The sequence below is a fragment of the Somniosus microcephalus genome, chromosome 12 (genome assembly GCF_052327205.1).
Source record: "Somniosus microcephalus isolate GS21.2 chromosome 12, FLI_Smic_1.0, whole genome shotgun sequence".
NCBI lineage: Eukaryota > Metazoa > Chordata > Chondrichthyes > Squaliformes > Somniosidae > Somniosus > Somniosus microcephalus.
In genome coordinates, this window is record NC_140998.1 from 179,936,365 (window position 1) to 179,955,176 (window position 18,812).

At 57.0% G+C, this 18,812-nt stretch overlaps 1 protein-coding gene across 1 annotated transcript; it reads left to right on the plus strand.

The window, feature by feature from the left end:
• The first annotated feature begins 7,995 nt into the window (after window positions 1-7,995).
• On the plus strand, window positions 7,996-18,025 carry erf (Ets2 repressor factor). The gene is made up of 2 exons (XM_086003872.1): window positions 7,996-8,129; window positions 12,848-18,025. Exons 1-2 carry the CDS (start codon window positions 8,126-8,128, stop codon window positions 14,038-14,040), a joined length of 1,197 nt encoding a protein of 398 aa, XP_085859998.1. The 5' UTR covers window positions 7,996-8,125; the 3' UTR covers window positions 14,041-18,025.
• Window positions 18,026-18,812: the final 787 nt, after the last annotated feature.

An 18,812-nucleotide genomic window follows, 5' to 3' on the forward strand; every position in this document is an offset into this window, starting at 1 on the left:
GACACGCTCTCGCTCTCTGACACGCTCTCGCTCTCTGACACTCTCGCTCTGACACACTCGCGCTCTCTGTGACACTCTCTCGCTCTCTGACACGCTCTCGCTCGCTGACACGATCTCGCTCTGACACGCTCGCGCTCTCTGACACGCTCTCGCTCTCTGTGACACTCTCGCGCTCTCTGACACTCGCGCTCTCTGACACTCTCGCGCTCTCTGACACTCTCGCGCTCTCTGTGACACTCTCGCGCTCTCTGTGACACTCTCGCTCTCTGTGACACTCTCGCTCTCTCTGTGACACTCTCGCGCTCTCTGACACACTCGCTTTCTCTGACACTCTCGCTCTCTCTGTGACACTCTCGCTCTCTGACACACTCTCGCTCTCTGACACGCTCTCGCTCTCTGACACTCTCGCTCTCTGACACACTCTCGCTCTCTGACACACTCTCGCTCTCTGACACACTCTCGCTCTCTGACACACTCTCTCGCTCTGACACACTCTCGCACTCTGTGACACTCTCGCTCTCTCTGTGACACTCTCGCGCTCTCTGTGACACTCTCGCTCACTGACACTCTCGCTCTCTCTGACACTCACGCTCTCTGTGACACTCTCGCTCTCTCTGTGACACTCTCTCGCTCTCTGACACTCTCGCGATCTCTGTGACACTCTCTCGCTCTCTGACCCTCTGACGCTCTCTCGCTCTCTGACACACTCTCGCGCTCTCTGTGACACTCGCGCTCTCTGACACTCGTGCTCTGACACTCTCGCGCTCTCTGTGACACTCTCGCTCTCTCTGTGACACTCTCGCTCTGACACACTCGCGCTCTCTGTGACACTCTTGCTCACTCTGTGACACTCGCTCTCTCTGACACTCGCGCTCTCTGTGAAACTCTCTCGCTCTCTGAGATTCTCTCTGACGCACGCTCTCTCTCTGACGCACGCTCTCTCTCTGACGCACGGTCTCTGACGCACACTACTTGCTCTCTCTCTGACGCGCTCTCTCACGCTCTCTCTCTGATGCACGCTCTTTCGCTCTGACGCACGCTCTCGCGCTCTCTGACACTCTCGCGCTCTCTGACACTCTCGCGCTCTCTGACACTCTCGCGCTCTCTGTGACACTCTCGATCTCTCTGTGACACTCTCGATCTCTCTGTGACACTCTCGATCTCTCTGTGACACTCTCGCTCTCTCTGACACTCGCTCTCGCGCTCGCTGTGACACTCTCGCTCTGACACACTCGCGCTCTCTGTGACACACTCTCGCTCTCTGATGCTCTCGCTCTCTGACACGCTCTCGCTCTCTGACACTCTCGCTCTGACACACTCGCGCTCTCTGTGACACTCTCTCGCTCTGACACGCTCTCGCTCTCTGACACGCTCTCGCTCTCTGACACGCTCTCGCTCTCTGACACGCTCTCGCTCGCTGACACGATCTCGCTCTCTGACACGCTCGCGCTCTCTGACACGCTCTCGCTCTCTGTGACACTCTCGCGCTCTCTGACACTCTCGCGCTCTCTGTGACACTCTTGCGCTCTCTGTGACACTCTCGCTCTCTGTGACACTCTCGATCTCTCTGTGACACTCTCGCTCTCTCTGACATTCTCGCGCTCTCTCTGACACTCGTCTCTCTGTGACACTCGCTCTCTGTGACACTCTCGCGCTCTCTGACACTCTCGCTCTCTCTCTGACACTCTCGCTCTCTGACACTCTCGCTCTCTGACACACTCTCGCTCTCTGACACTCTCTCGCTCTCTGTGACACTCTCGCGCTCTCTGACACTCTCGCGCTCTCTGTGACATTCTCGCGCTCTCTCTGACACTCTCGTCTCTCTGTGACACTCTCGCTCTCTCTGTGACACTCTCGCGCTCTCTGTGACACTCTCGCTCTCTCTGACACTCGCGCTCTCTGTGACACTCTCGCTCTCTCTGTGACACTCTCTCGCTCTCTGACACTCTCGCGATCTCTGTGACACTCTCTCGCTCTCTGACCCTCTCTCGCTCTCTGACACACTCTCGCGCTCTCTGTGACACTCGCGCTCTCTGTGACACTCGTGCTCTGACACTCTCGCGCTCTCTGTGACACTCTCGCTCTCTCTGTGACACTCTCGCTCTCTGTGACACTCTCGCTCTGACACACTCGCGCTCTCTCTGACACTCTCGCTCTCTCTGTGACACTCTCGCTCTCTCTGTGACACTCTCGCTCTCTGACACTCGCACTCTCTGTGAAACTCTCTCGCTCTCTGAGACTCTCTCTCTGACGCACGCTCTCTCTCTGACGCACGCTCTCTCTCTGACGCACGGTCTCTGACGCACACTACTTGCTCTCTGACGCGCTCTCTCTCGCTCTCGCTCTGACGCACGCTCTCTCGCTCTCTGACACACTCTCTCGCTCTCTGACACTCTCGCTCTCTGACACGCTCTCGCTCTCTGACACGCACTCGCTCTCTGACACTCTCGCGCTCTCTGTGACACACTCTCGCTCTCTGACACTCTCGCACTCTCTGTGACACTCACGCTCTCTGTGACACTCTCGCTCTCTCTGTGACACACTCTCACTCTCTGACACTCTCGCTCTCTCTGTGACACTCTCGCACGCTCTGACGCTCTCGCTCTCTGACACACTCTCGCTCTCTGACACTCTTGCTCTCTGACACACTCTCGCTCTCTGACACGCTCTCGCTCTGACACACTCTCGCTCTCTGACGCTCTCGCTCTCTGACACACTCTCGCTCTCTGACACTCTCTCTGACACGCTCTCGCTCTCTGACACGCTCTCGCTCTCTGACACGCTCTCGCTCTCTGACGCGCTCTCGTTCTCTGACACACTCTCGCTCTCTGACACACTCTCACTCTGTGACGCTCTCGCTCTCTGACACACTCTCGCTCTCTGACACACTCACTCTCGCTCTCTGACACGCTCTCGCTCTCTGACACGCTCTCACTCTGACACTCACTCGCTCTCTGACACACTCACTCTCGCTCTCTGACTCGCTCTCGCTCTCTGACACGCTCTCGCTCTCTGACACGCTCCCGCTCTCTGACACACTCGCTCTCTGACGCTCTCGCTCTCGCTCTCTGACACACTCTCGCTCTCTGACACACTCACTCTCGCTCTCTGACACGCTCCCGCTCTCTGACACGCTCTCGCTCTCTGACACGCTCTAGCTCTGTGACACGCTCTAGCTCTGTGACACACTCGCTCTCTGACACGTTCTCGCTCTCTGACACGCTCTCGCTCTCTGACACTCTCGCTCTCTGACACGCTCTCGCTCTCTGACACGCTCTCTCTCTCTGACACGCTCTCGCTCTCTGCCACGCTCTCTAGCTCTCTGACGCACGCTCTGTCGCTCTCTGACGCGCGCTCTGTCGCTCGCTGACGCGCGCTCTGTCGCTCTCTGACGCGCGCTCTGTCGCTCTCTGGCGCGCGCTCTGTCGCTCTCTGGCGCGCGCCCTCTCGCGCTCTGGCGCGCGCGCCCTCTCGCTCTCTGGCGCGCGCTCGCTCTATCTCAGACACACTCTCGCTCTCTCTGACACTCTCTGTCAGACACTCTCTGACACACTCTCATTCTCTGTCACACACTCTCTCTGACACACACTCTGACACACACACTCTCTGACTCTCGCAGACACACTCTCTGACACACTCTCAATCTCTCTGACACACTCTCAGAAGCACTCTCTCTTTGACGCACTCTTTCTCTGACACACTCTCACGCTCTCTCTGACACACTCTCTGACATTCTCTCCGACACACACACTCTCTTTCTCTCTCTCTCTGACACGCACTCTCTCTCACAGAAACACTCTCTCTCCTCTCTCACACACTCTCTCTCAGACACACTCTCGCGCTCTCTTGCTGACACTCTGACATACGCTCTCAGACACACTCTCTGACACAAACTCACACTCTCTCAGACACACTCTCTGACACTCTCTCAGACACACACACACTCTCTCTCTCTCTCTCGGACAGACTCTCCCTGACTCTCTCTCTTTTTCTCTCTCTCTCTTTGACGCACTCTTTCTCTCACAGACACACACTCTCTCCTGACGCGCTCTCTCTCTCTGACGCTCTCTCTCTCTGACACACTCTCTCTCTCTCATTCTCTCTTTCAGACACACTCTCGGACACACTCGCTCTCTCTGGCACACTCGCTCTCTCTGACATACTCGCTCTCTCTGACACACTCGCTCTTTCTCAGACACACTCTCTTGCTCTCTCTCTCTGACGCTCTCTCTCAGGCACTCTCTCTCTCTCTCTCAGACACACTCTCTCTCTCAGACACTCTCTCTCTCTCAGCCACTCTCTCCCTCTCTCTCTCTCAGACACACTCTCTCTCTCTCTCGAACACACTCTCTCCCTCTCTCTCTCTCAGCCACTCTCTCCCTCTCTCTCTCTCAGACACTCTCTCCCTCTCTCTCTCTCTCTCAGACACACTCTCTCTCTCCCTCTCTCTCTCTCAGACACTCTCTCCCTCTCAGCCACTCTCTCCCTCTCTCTCAGACACACTCTCTCTCTCGAACACACTCTCTCTCTCGAACACACTCTCTCTCTCTCTCTCTCTCTCTCTCAGACACACTCTCTCTCTCAGACACACTCTCTCTCTCAGACACACTCTCTCTCTCCCTCTCTCTCTCTCAGACACTCTCTCCCTCTCAGCCACTCTCTCCCTCTCTCTCAGACACACTCTCTCTCTCGAACACACTCTCTCTCTCGAACACACTCTCTCTCTCTCTCTCTCTCAGACACACTCTCTCTCTCAGACACACTCTCTCTCTCAGACACTCTCTCCCTCTCTCTCAGACACACACTCTCTCCCTCTCTCTCAGACACACACTCTCTCTCTCAGACACACTCTCTCTCTCTCAGACACTCTCTCTCTCTCAGACACTCTCTCTCTCTCAGACACACTCTCTCTCTCTCTCAGACACACACTCTCTCTCAGACACACTCTCTCTCTCTCAGACACACTCTCTCTCTCAGACACACTCTCTCTCTCTGACACACACTCTCTCTCTCAGACACACTCTCTCTCTCAGACACACACTCTCTCTCAGACACTCTCTCTCTCAGACACACTCTCTCTCTCTCAGACACACTCTCTCTCTCTCAGACACACTCTCTCTCTCTCTCAGACACACTCTCTCTCTCTCAGACACACTCTCTCTCTCTCAGACACACTCTCTCTCTCTCAGACACACTCTCTCTCTCGGACACACTCTCTCTCTCAGACACACTCTCTCTCTCTCAGACACACTCTCTCTCAGACACTCTCTCTCTCTCAGACACTCTCTCTCTCTCAGACACACTCTCTCTCTCTCAGACACACTCTCTCTCTCTGACACACTCTCTCTCTCTCAGACACACTCTCTCTCTCTCAGACACACTCTCTCTCTCAGACACACTCTCTCTCTCAGACACTCTCTCCCTCTCTCTCAGACACACACTCTCTCCCTCTCTCTCAGACACACACTCTCTCTCTCAGACACACTCTCTCTCTCTCAGACACTCTCTCTCTCTCAGACACTCTCTCTCTCTCAGACACACTCTCTCTCTCTCTCTCAGACACACACTCTCTCTCAGACACACTCTCTCTCTCTCAGACACACTCTCTCTCTCAGACACACTCTCTCTCTCAGACACACTCTCTCTCTCAGACACACTCTCTCTCTCTCAGACACACTCTCTCTCTCTCAGACACTCTCTCTCTCTCAGACACTCTCTCTCTCTCAGACACACTCTCTCTCAGACACACTCTCTCTCTCTGACACACTCTCTCTCTCTCAGACACTCTCTCTCTCTCAGACACACTCTCTCTCTCTCAGACACACTCTCTCTCTCTCAGACACACTCTCTCTCTCTCAGACACACTCTCTCTCTCTCAGACACACTCTCTCTCTCAGACACTCTCTCTCTCTCTCTCAGACACACGCTCGCTCTCTCTCTCTCCTCTCTATCTCTACCTACACCAATAGAAACGTACAGAAGGGAGTTGGTTGTACAGAAAGAATGAATGGATTTGCATTTCCACAGTTCCTTTCATGAGCTCAAAGTGTTTCACAGTCAATGATTTCTTGTTTGAAGTGTAGTCACTGTTGTAATGTAGGAAATGCAGCAGCCAGTTTGCACACAGCAAGATCCCACAAGCTTCAATGAGATAATGATGAGATTATGGGGGGGGAGCAAAATTGGGTTGCGCCCCCTTTGGGCCGCTAACTACGCCGGGGCGCTACTTTTAACGCCCATGCAGCCAAAATTCACTGGTAGCACCCCAAGATGGAGGCGGGGTCGCTACTGGAAGTCCTGGGGTACTGCCGGCCTCCTCTTATTAAAGGGGAGGGGCTTTGCGCAGCGCGACCCGGGGCCCAGCTGGGCCACCAGGGATCGGAGTGCCGGGCTCACGGAGCACGGCCAGCACCCCGCGGGGGGTGGGGGGGCTTCACAGGAGGTCGGGGCGGCAGCGGGGACCAGGTGCTGGTAGGTGGCCAGCAACAAAAATGGCTGCCCGGCACCTAGAATCATAGAATAATACAGCAGAGAAGGAGGCCATTCAGCCCATCAAGTCTGTGCCAGCTCTTTCGAAGAGCAATCCAGTTAGTCCCGCTCATTCCCCATATCCCTGCAAGTTTTTCTCCTTCAAGTTTTTATCCAATTCCCTTTTGAAAGTTGCTATTGAATTTGCTTCCACCGCCCTAAATTTTTAAATTTGAGATAGATTTCTGTTAACGAAAAGTATTAAGGGATATGGGTAAAAATGGGTATACGGAGCGAGGTCGCAGATCAGCCATGATCTCCTGGAACAGGCTTGAGGAGCTATCGGGCCTCCTCCTGTTCCTATGTTCCGAATGCATATCTGTATTTTGTTGGTTTTTATGGCCACAGTTTTACATGATAGAAAAATCAAATGGGAAATCCTGGAATTCAATTTGTATCCCGCCCTGTCCTTGTATTTTGAATCTGTTGAATGGAATGACCAGATCTTGCACATAGGTAACTCCCTCTCTCTCTCATTTTGTACAAGCCCCACTGTTTGGTGTGGTACTGAGCCAGGATGGGCCGAGCTTCGGTTCCTGATCTGTGCACAGTTTAGCTGCCTCCCCGTTAATTTGCGCTGCCCCGGCCGCAGGTAGGTTGGCCCGCCACCCCCCCCCTTGACCGTGTCAGACATAGCGTCCGACGGTAAGTCAGGAGGCGCTACCGAAGATCGCGAGCGGGGCGCTAACGGTTATTGCCGTCGCTGAATTTCGCGGGAGGCATTGGCCGCGCCCAGGCGCTAGTTGCTTTCGCGGGAGGCATTGGCCGCGCCCAGGCGCTAGTTGCTTTCGCGGGAGGCAGTGGCCGCGCCCAGGCGCTAGTTGCTTTGTGCAAATCAACAGAATTTACCCCTCGATGTTTTAGTGATGTTGGTCGAGGGATCAATATTGGCCTCAGGACACTTGGGGGAACTCCCCCCTTGCTCTTCTCCAAAATAGTGGCCGTGGGATCTTTTACATCCACTGAGAGAGCAGACGTGGCCTCGGTTTAACGTCTCATCTGAAATACGACACCTCCGACAGTGCGGCGCTCCCTCAGCACTGCCCCTCCGACAGTGCGGCGCTCCCTCAGCACTGCCCCTCCGACAGTGCGGCGCTCCCTCAGCACTGCCCCTCCGACAGTGCGGCGCTCCCTCAGCACTGCCCCTCCGACAGTGCGGCGCTCCCTCAGCACTGCCCCTCCGACAGTGCGGCGCTCTCTCAGTCCTGTACTGGGAGTGTCGGCCTGGATTATGCGCTCAAGTCTCTGTAGTAGGACTTGAACCCATGACCTTCTGATTCAGAAGCGAGAGTGCTGCCCACTGAGCCACGGCTGACACCCTGTCGGGGTTGAAATAGCCGCAAAGGGAAGGATTTGCAGGACTCTGGGGAAAAAAAGCAGGGGGGAGTGGGACTAATTGGAGAGCACTTTCAAAGAGCAGGCACAGGCACAATGGGCCGAATGGCCTCCCTCGGTGCTGTGAGTTTCTGATCCTCTGTTCTGTGTCCATTCCAGGTATTACTACAACAAACGAATCCTGCACAAGACCAAAGGCAAACGCTTCACCTACAAGTTCAACTTCAACAAGCTTGTATTGGTCAACTACCCCTTCATTGACATGGGTAAGTACCTTGAGCGAGCGGATGACCTTTGACTGTGCTGAGCCCCCGAACAGGGCACCGGGGCAGGGAAGGCCAGGGACAGTGGGCCACACGGACTTGGTGGATGCCGAGACAGGTAAATGGGGTTGAGATACAGATCAACCATGATCTACTAGAATGATGGTACAGCTTCAAGGGGCCGAATGGCCTCCTCCTGTTCATCTGTACTGGGCTCAAGGGGCTGAATGGCCTCCTCCTGCTCCTATGTAACAGGCGCGAGGGGCTGAATGGCCTCCTCCGGTTCCTGTGCAACAGGCTCGATGGGCTGAATGAGGGGCTGAATGGGCCTCTCCTCCTGTTCTTGTGTAACTGGCTTGAGGGTCTGAATGGGCCTGTTCCTGTGTAACTGGCTCGAGGGGCTGAATGGCCTCCTCCTGTTCCTGTGTAACTGGCTCGAGGGGCTGAATGGGCTCCTACTTGATTGTCGACTCCGAATCAATGGGAGGCTCGGGAGAGTTCAGAGGTCGTTCGAGGGCAGGTGCGGGGAAAGCGGTCAAGGGAGACAAGGACCAAACACTGGGCAAAGCTTTCCTCTCTTGAGCAGGACCAATCGGACCTCGCTTTTCAAAGAGCCTAGACACGTACGATGGGCCGAACGGCCTCCTTCTATGCTGTGCGGTTCTCTCTGGAGTGAGCTTGACGTAAGATTGCATGGACTGGAGGCTGATTCTTGCCCCTCTGACTGGAGAGTGGAAATGATTCGTGTTCTCTGTGTGTGTGTGTGTGTGTGTGTGTGTGGTCTCGTGTCGGTGTTGAAAGGGGTGGAGGAATATACAGAATGCTCCATGTTGAGAGCGTAATAGTCATCAGGGACACTGGGTAGGAGGCTCTTCACCTCGGTTTAGCTTTCCACCCCCGCGTTCCTCACAGCAGGCTAATTATAGAACCAGGTTCAACGCTGATTCATTTGGAGTTCTCTCGCCACTGCCCCCTCAACACACTGCTTCCTGCCGGCGTGGCTCACCACCGCTTCCTATGGAAGAAAAAACACACTTTTTTTTTTTAAAAGGGAAAAAAGTATTTTTACCCCTTTTGAGATCTTCCTCCGCTCCCCTGATGGAGTCAGCGCACTCCTCTGAGTCAGAAGGTCGTGGGTTCAAGCCCCATAACCCAGGCTGACACTGCCAGTTCCAGGACTGAGGGAGCGCCGCACTGTCGGAGGGGCAGTACTGAGGGAGCGCCGCACTGTGGGAGGGGCAGTACTGAGGGAGCGCCGCACTGTGGGAGGGGCAGTACTGAGGGAGCTCCGCACTGTCGGAGGGGCAGTACTGAGGGAGCGCCGCACTGTGGAGGGGCAGTACTGTGGGAGGGGCAGTACTGAGGGAGCTCCGCACTGTCGGAGGGGCAGTACTGAGGGAGCGCCGCACTGTCGAAGGGGGCAGTACTGAGGAAGCGCCGCACTGTCGGAGGGGCAGTACTGAGGGAGCACCGCACCGTCGAAGGGGCAGTACTGAGGGAGCGCCGCACTATCGGAGGGGCAGTACTGAGGGAGCGCCGCACTGTCGGAGGGGCACTGCTGAGGGAGTGCCGCACTGTCGGAGGGGCAGTACTGAGGGAGCGCCGCACTGTGGGAGGGGCAGTACTGAGGGAGCGCTGCACTGTCGGAGGGGCAGTACTGAGGGAGCGCCGCACTGTGGGAGGGGCAGTACTGAGGGAGCGCTGCACTGTGGGAGGGGCAGTACTGGGGGAGCTCCGCACTGTCGGAGGGGCAGTACTGAGGGAGCGCCGCACTGTCGGAGGGGCAGTACTGAGGGAGCACCGCACCGTCGAAGGGGCAGTACTGAGGGAGTGCCGCACTGTCGGAGGGGCAGTGCTGAGGGAGCGCCGCACTGTCGGAGGGGCAGTGCTGAGGGAGCGCCGCACTGTCGGAGGGGCAGTACTGAGGGAGCGCCGCACTGTCGGAGGGGCAGTACTGAGGGAGCGCCGCACTGTCGGAGGGGCAGTACTGAGGGAGCGCCGCACTGTCGGAGGGGCAGTACTGAGGGAGCGCCGCACTGTCGGAGGGGCAGTGCTGAGGGAGCGCCGCACTGTCGGAGGGGCAGTGCTGAGGGAGCGCCGCACTGTCGGAGGGGCAGTGCTGAGGGAGCGCTGCACTGTCGGAGGGGCAGTGCTGAGGGAGCGCTGCACTGTCGGAGGGACAGTGCTGAGGGAGCGCCGCACTGTTGGAGGGGCATCTTTTGGATGAGACGTTAAAACGAAGCCTTGTCCTGCCCTCTCAGGTGGAAGTAAATGATCCCATGGCACTATTTTGAAGAAGAGCAGGGGACTTCTCCGTGTCCTTGGCCAATATTTAACAGTTACAGCACATGTTAGCTATATAGTAAAGCTCTCTTTGTATATTTACTCTCTATCGAACCCGTGCTGTACCTGCCCTGGGAGTGTTTGATGGGTCAGTGTAGAGGGAGCTTTACTCTGTATCTAACCCGTGCTGTACCTGCCCCGGGAGTGTTTGATGGGACAGTGTAGAGGAAGCTTTACTCTGTATCTAACCCGTGCTGTACCTGCCCTGGGAGTGTTTGATGGGACAGTGTAGAGGAAGCTTTACTCAGTATCTGACCCGTGCTGTACCTGCCCTGGGAGTGTTTGATGGGTCAGTGCAGAGGGAGCTTTTCTCTGTATCTAACCCGTGCTGTACCTGCCCTGGGAGTGTTTGATGGGACAGTGTCGAGGGAGCTTTACTCTGTCTCTAACCTGTGCTATACCTGCCCTGGGAGTGTTTGATGGGTCAGTGTAGAGGGAGCTTTACTCTGTATCTAACCCGTGCTGTACCTGCCCTGGGAGTTTATGATGGGACAGTGTAGAGGGAGCGTTACTCTGTATCTAACCCGTGCTGTACCTGCCCTGGGAGTGTTTGATGGGACAGTGTAGAGGGAGCTTTACTCTGTATCTAACCCGTGCTGTAGCTGCCCCAGGAGTGTTTGATGGGACAGTGTAGAGGGAGCTTTACTCTGTATCTAACCCGTGCTGTACCTGCCCTGGGAGTGTATGATGGGACAGTGTAGAGGAAGCTTTACAATGTATCTAACCCGTGCTGTACCTGCCCTGGGAGTGTATGATGGGACAGTGTAGAGGGAGCGTTACTCTGTATCTAACCCGTGCTGTACCTGCCCTGGGAGTGTATGATGGGACAGTGTAGAGGGAGCTTTACTCTGTCTCTAACCCGTGCTGTACCTGCCCTGGGAGTGTTTGATGGGACAGCGTAGAGGGAGCTTTACTCTGTATCTAACCCATGCTGTACCTGCCCTGAATAGACGGAAAGACAGAGGGGAAACTATTGACTAAATGTGGGCTGCAGATTGAGCTGAGAATAGTCGTGCACTCTGGCTCGCTCAGAGCAGCCTTGGGCAGACGGGTGTTTTCGGGACTGATTGTTTCCAGTGCCTCATCTCTTCTCGCATTGGCTGAGCCTCCCGTGTGCCCGCCCACCCCATGTCAAGGAGACATCCGTCCAGCGCCGAGCTTGCGGCACTGGCCTCAGCACTGCTGGGCCGGGGGAAGGGGTCGATTGACCGGGGGTCCCTGCTCTTAATCGCTGCTTTGCATTCCCACCCTGGTTGGGTGGTCTGTTGCCTGTTGGTGGTTGGGTTGGTCTTGGCGGATGTGCTCCTGCCATAGTGGAATATCCTCTGGGCAGTCGCCGCTCCGATCGGCTCACCCATATCCTGAGGAAACGCGTATTCCCCTGGGACTCCTGTCGTCACTCCCTACTCCTTCTCCCCCTGCCTTTCCTGGAGTAGCCACCTCTCGCTGTGGTTCCGGCCAGCTCTTAGTCCATGGGGGGGCATCGTAACCAGGCCTGGCAGCCACACCCGCAAGCGGGGATTTCGGAGGGAGGAACCGCGGTTGATTTCCTCCGCTCATTTTCCCCTCCAGCTTGGGGTGGGGTGGGGGTGGGAGTTGGTCCTGGTGCTCGTTGTAGCCAGTATTGGCTAACTGCACAGCCCTGCCCTTGCGGGGCAGGTCAGGGGTTAACCAACCAGCTTCCCACTGGGTGTGAACTGTGGTGCTGGGCTGGGATTGGATGATTTTGCATTGGGCGAGTTGGGTTTGGGTGAATTGGGTTGGGATTAGGATTGGGTGAATTGGGTTGGGATTAGGATTGGGTGAATTGGGTTGGGATTAGGATTGGGTGGGTTGGGATTAGGATTGGCTAAATTGGGTAGGGATTAGGATTGGGTGAGTTGGGATTGGGATTAGGATTGGGTGAATTGGGTTGGCATTAGGATTGGGTGAGTTGGGATTAGGACTGGGTGAGTTGGGGTTGGGATTAGGATTGGCTAAATTGGGTTGGGATTAGGATTGGCTAAATTGGGTTGGGATTAGGATTGGGTGAGTTGGGTTGGGATTAGGATTGGCTAAATTGGGTTGGGATTAGGATTGGGTGAGTTGGGTTGGGATTAGGATTGGGTGAGTTGGGATTGGGGTTAGGATTGGGTGAGTTGGGATTAGGATTGGATGAGTTGGGATTGGGATCGGGTGAGTGGGATTAGGATTGGGTGAGGTGTGGTTGGGATTGGGGTTAGGAATGGGATTGGGGTTAGGAATGGGTGGATTGGGGTTTGGATTGGGTGGATTGGGGTTAGGATTGGGGTTGGAGTTTGTGGTTGGGATTGAGGGTTTTGGTGAATTTCTATCCGGCGTCCATCTTCTGATCCTCTCTCCCTCTCTCTCATTCACAGGTGCCGCTGTCCCGCAGAGTGCCCCCCCGGTCCCCACTGGTTCCTCCCACTTCCGCTTCCCGCCCTCTACCCCCTCCGACGTCCTGTCGCCCACCGAGGACCTGCGCTCACCGGCCGGCTACTCGGCTGTGGCCCGGCGCATGGGCCGGGGCTCGGTGAGTGACTGCAGCGACGGGACCTCCGTCAACTCGGAGGTCGAGGAGGGCCTGGTGGAGGACCGGCGAGGGGCCGAGCTCAACGGCTTCCGGGGGGGCGGGGGTGGGCAGCCCATGGGAGGGGGGCCGCCCCACGGCATCTTCCGCATCTACCCCCGGCACCGGATGCACCCGGAGCCGCTCAGCCCCTTCCCGGTCTCGCCCATGGCGGCAGGTGGCTCGCTGTTGGCGCCACCGCTCTCGCCCGCCCTCTCCATCACGCCCACCCACATGAGCTACACCCCCTCGCCCAGCCTCAGCCCCATGTACCCCGGTGCCAGCCACTTCTCCTTCAACCCGGACGACATGAAGCGTTACCTCCAGGCGCACACCCAGAGCGTCTACAACTACCACCTCAGCCCCCGGGCCTTCCTGCAGTACCCCAACATCGTGGTACCCCAGCCCCAGCGTCCAGACAACAAGCCCCCCCACCATCACCACCACCACCACCCACTGCCACCCCTGCCCTTGCCCCCATTGCCCCCCGAGGAGCCCCCCTCCTTCAAGTTCAAGCTTCAGCCCCCGCCCCCCGGCCGCAAGAACCGGGAGAAGGCCCGGCCTGCTGGCCAGGAGGAGGAGGAGGAGGAGACCCCAGGCTGCAGTCGGCCCCTGCCCCAGATTAAGGTGGAGCCCATCTCGGACGCGGAGGAGGAGGAGGAGGATGTGACGGTGGAGGTGACGGATATCAGCGAGGAGGAGGAAGACGGAGAGGTGTTCAAGACCCCCACGGCCCTCGAGGCCCCTCCCACCCCTCTCCCCCCGCCCCCGGCCTCCGCCCCCCCTGGCCTCTCCCGGCCGGACGCCCGGTGCATCCCGCTGAAGCTGCGCTTCAAGAGGCGGTGGAGCGAGGACCAGCGGATGGAGGCGGCGGCCGAGGAGATGGACGATAAGAAGCCGAGGGCCGAGGACCCGCCCGGGTGCCCGGGGGCCGCCCGCCGGGAAAGCACGGACCTTCAGCGGGCCACTGCTGAACTCTCGCTGGAGAACAAGGAGTCGTGACGCGGTCACCTCCGTCTTGTGTCTCTCTCTCTCTCTCTCTCTCTCTCTCTCTCTCACACACACCCACCCCCAACTCCGAGGGGGAAGCCAAGCCTCTGGATCCCACCGCCATTGTCAAACAAAAATAACCCACAGAGACGAATCGCCTTCTTCGATGAGAACTCCAGGGTGCCTTACCGACTCCTGCGGGTCTTTGCGTTTCTCGGTCGGTCACGCGCGCGCACGGGGGAAACCCTCGGATCCGCTCGCTAACGCCGGTCTTTTTTTAAAAACTCTCTTGGCCTTTTAATTCGAGGGGAAACAGTGTTTCTTTGATTTTTTAAAAATCCGTGAACAAAAACCAAAAAAAAAAAATCCCACAAAAAAATGTTGTTTACTCGCTTTTTAAAAATAATAATTATTTCTCTTTTTTTGAGTGCTTGGTCTCTTTCTCCCCCCCCCCCCCCCCCCCCCCACTGCCCCCCAACAAACTCCGAGCCCTGACCCCCTCACCTCACCAACAGCGACTCCCATCCGCGCCTCCCCCTTTTATTAACCCCCTCACAAGATGGTTCCCGTGACGATGAAAGGTGCGGGGGAAAGGGGTAAAGTTGCTTTTAAAAAACCCTTTTTCTAAATGGAGCTTGTGTTTTCTAACGCCGGGTTGGCGGGGGCAACGCCGCTCAGGCCCCGTCACGTCGAAGGCCTAAATTCCATCCCCCTCACCCCACCCTTGGGTGTCCTCATAGCAACCTGGAGGCTAAACATTGACGTTTGTCGGTTGGCTGTTTATTTAATCCTTATTTTTATATATATTGAAAGGGGAGGGTGAACGGTTTCGGAACAAATATTTCTCCGGCTTGGCTGTGTTGCGCGTCCCCCACCCCCGCCCCCCCCTGCCACAAATTCAGAGAGAAGAAGTCACTTGACTCCCAATAGGCAGCAGCCATTTTATAGGGTTCTTGACCCCTGACCCCCCATCTCAAAACGGCTGCTGGGCACGGCCTTGGGGGATGGGATTTGCGGTCCTTTTGTAAACGTGTTGAGGGTTTTTTTTTTATTAAGAAATGTTTTAAATTCTATTTATAAAAGCATTTTACTCTGTGGGGGCGGGGGGGCGGGGGGAGTTGCGAGCCAGAGACCGGATTCCGGGAGGTGGTGGGGGAGGGGAGGGAAGGGCAAAAGGGTAGTGACTGACCGAATGGGGACAGCGTGATAGCGAGAGACTGCCCTACACTCGGTGTCTCGGCCGGTGCAGGACTGAGCCCCGTGCACGCACACATCAGGAAAGGCCCAGGCTCTATTCCCGGCCTGTGCTGAATCAGCTTATCTCGGGCTGGGAGTGGAGAGAGATGGGGGAGAGAGGTGGCGGGGGAGCGGGGAGAGAGGGGGGGAAGCGGGGAGGAGGGGGATTAACTTTCTGACAATCACTTTATAAGCATGTATAAGCTTCTCTAATAAAACTGACTGACCGACTGACTGACTGGCTCAGGGACTCCCCAGGTCCATGTGTGTTAGGTGGGCGGGGGGGGGGGGCGTGTGTGGGAGGAGCAGGGTTCCCATGGCGACAGAGCCTATGCCACAGTCCGGGACACCAGCCTGTAATCCACCCACCTGATTCCCGGGTCCCTCAGCGATGAAACGGCAAATACACACAATCCGACTGTCTCCAAAGCTGCCCCTGCAGTCGAATATCGCACCGACACTCAAGGGTCTGGTGCTCGCCCAGACAAGATGCCCGCTGTGAATGTCTCTCTCTCTGTCTCTGTCTCCCCCGCTCTCTGTCTTTGTCTCCCCCTCTCTCTGTCTCTGTCTCCCCCTCTCTCTGTCTTTGTCTCCCCCTCTCTCTGTCTCTGTCTCCCCCTCTCTCTGTCTCTGTCTCCCCCTCTCTCTGTCTCTGTCTCCCCCTCTCTCTGTCTCTGTCTCCCCCTCTCTCTGTCTCTGTCTCCCCCTCTCTCTGTCTCTGTCTCCCCCTCTCTCTGTCTCCCCCTCTCTCTGTCTCCCCCTGCCCCTCTGTCTCTGTCTCCCCCTCTCACCCGCTCTCGCTCTCTCTGTCTCTCTCTCTGTCTCTGTCTCCCCCTCTCTCTGTCTTTGTCTCCCCCTCTCTCTGTCTCTGTCTCCCCCTCTCTCTGTCTCTGTCTCCCCCTCTCTCTGTCTCTGTCTCCCCCTCTCTCTGTCTCCCCCTCTCTCTGTCTCCCCCTCTCTCTGTCTCTGTCTCCCCCTCTCTCTGTCTCTGTCTGCCCCTCTGTCTCTGTCTCCCCCTCTCACCCGCTCTCGCTCTCTCTGTCTCTCTCTCACACTCTCACTCCTGTCTTGTTACGAGCGACCAGTTCCTCGGGCGATCTTTCCCCCTCCCTCCCGCCCCGTGGGTGTGGAGTACGGAGAGCGGGTGTCCCTTCATTGACCCTCTGGGTGAAGGGGGTGGAGGATGGGGAAACCTGGCAGGAATCCTGCCCTTCCCAACCAATGGGATCGAGCTCTGCGCCAACATGACCCCTCCCAGAATGCACTGTCGGCTCTGGGCCCCATTCGGCCCTGGGCTTCCCAGGTAATCGGAAGCGAGGGGCCTGATTTAACCCTTTGATGGACAGCGGCGAATCTCATTAACGATAACGAGGCAGATTCATCGATCAATCATTAATAATTAACCAAACTAACCCCCCTCCCCCTCTCCGTGACCCCGGGATTTCAGGGCCGCAGCCAATTCCACTCGGATCCCCCCCCCCGCTCCTGATCCGTTCGGGACTTCACTCCATCCTATCCCCGACCACCCGCGCGCGAGGGTTTGGGGGATGGGCCAGGCAGCTCTGCGATTCTGATTTGGGGGTGGTTCCGACCCGCTCCCGCCCACCTCACCCCTCTCTTGGGCGGAGAGGAGGGGTGACCCACCCACTGGGGGCCAGCGAGACTGGAGGTGAAGCTTGCGGGGCGTGACGGCATTCGACCTGCGGCGGGGGGGGTGTGGTGGGGGGGCACACGTGTAACGGGGATTTAATGAATTTTGTTTTATGAAATTTCTTGTTTACTCTTGTCTCTGAACTCCGTACAAACTGAGCAGCGGGCGGGTGGGGTGGGGAGAGGAGAGAAAATGGTGTGTCCCGTACCCCAAAGGATAGATTGCGCCCCCCCCCCATCCGCATGACTTGAGGCCCGCACGCAGAGCAGGAAAGGCCCAGGCTCCATCCCCGGCCTGTGCTGAGTCAGTCAGGTTGGGGTACAGCCACTACGATTGACCCCTGGGTTTGCAGGGGGGTTAAAATCAGGCGCATATTCCCACTCCTGATCTCTGTCCGGTGACCACCCTGTCGGAGAGTGTGTGTTTTGAGGCGAGGGAGGATGTGATCAGGCCTGGCTGTGGAGGCCCATTTCCCTGGCAACGTGGGTGAGGTACCGTGGAAGGAGGGGGTGGGTGCGGCAGCGGGAGAGGGGTGAAGTGTCCCTAATGACGGTGTTAGACCGGAAGGTGAGATTGTTCCGAACCCTTGAGTCTACCAGACAGACGGCCTGCTCCCCTCAACGGCCCCCCCATTGCAAGCGACAGATGCCTCTGCAGACAGGCGCTGTGTACCCGAGCCTGGGGTGGGTAGAGGCCCCTCTCCTCCCGCATTGTTATCTCGCGAAGCGCTGCGATCGCTTCGAAAGACGGTAGTCTTCATCGCGGGACGGTAAACAGCGTACTGTCCGAGCAAGAGGGTGTCTGTCGGTCACTGGGGCGGGGCCGGGAAATGGAAAGCCCGTAACGCCCCTCGCCTGCCCGCGACGCCACGGAGTTCTCCGACCCTCACGGTGCTCTCCTGCTGCGGCTAACCGGTTTCGGTCTCCGCGCTGGCCGTCTGTACTCCCCACCCCACCCTACCTCGCGCTCCCTCTCCCTGCCGTGTCCGATCTCGCTCAGACTGCTTAACCTGCCTTATCCGACCAGTCCTGTAAATATACGTACACAGAAATTATTTGATTCGCGGTTGAAAAGTGTATCATAAAAAATAAAAGTTTTGACATTTATGAATTCCGTCTTGTGTGTTTGTTTCTCTCATCAGCTGTCACAGGCTGCCCTCCCTCCCTCTCCCTCTCTTCACCACCCCCACGAGCCTTTTACACATGAACAGGAGGAGGCCATTCAGCCCATCGAGCCTGTTACATAGGAACAGGAGAAGGCCATTCAGCCCCTCGAGCCTGTTACACAGGAACAGGAGGAGGCCATTCAGCCCATCGAGCCTGTTTACAGGAACAGGAGGAGGCCCATTCAGCCCCTCGAGCCTGTTACATAGGAACAGGAGGAGGCCATTCAACCCCTCGAGCCTTTTACACAGGAACAGATGGAGGCCATTCAGCCCCTCGAGCCTGTTGCACAGGAACAGGAGGAGGCCATTCAGCCCCTCAAGCCTGTTGCAGAGGAACAGGAGGAGGCCATTGAGCCCCTCGAGCCTTTTACACAGGAACAGAAGGAGGCCATTCAGCCCCTCGAGCCTGTTGCACAGGAACAGGAGGAGGCCATTCAGCCCCTCAAGCCTGTTACACAGGAACAGGAGGAGGCCATTCAGCCCCTCGGGCCTGTTACACAGGAACAGGAGGAGGCCATTCAGCCCATTGAGCCTGTTTACAAGAACAGGAGGAGGCCCATTCAGCCTATCGAGCCTGTTACATAGGAGCAGGAGAAGGCCATTCAGCCCCTCGAGCCTGTTACACAGGAACAGGAGGAGGCCATTCAGCCCCTCGAGCGTTTTACACAGGAACAGAAGGAGGCCATTCAGCCCCTCGAGCCTGTTACACGGGAACAGGAGGAGGCCATTCAG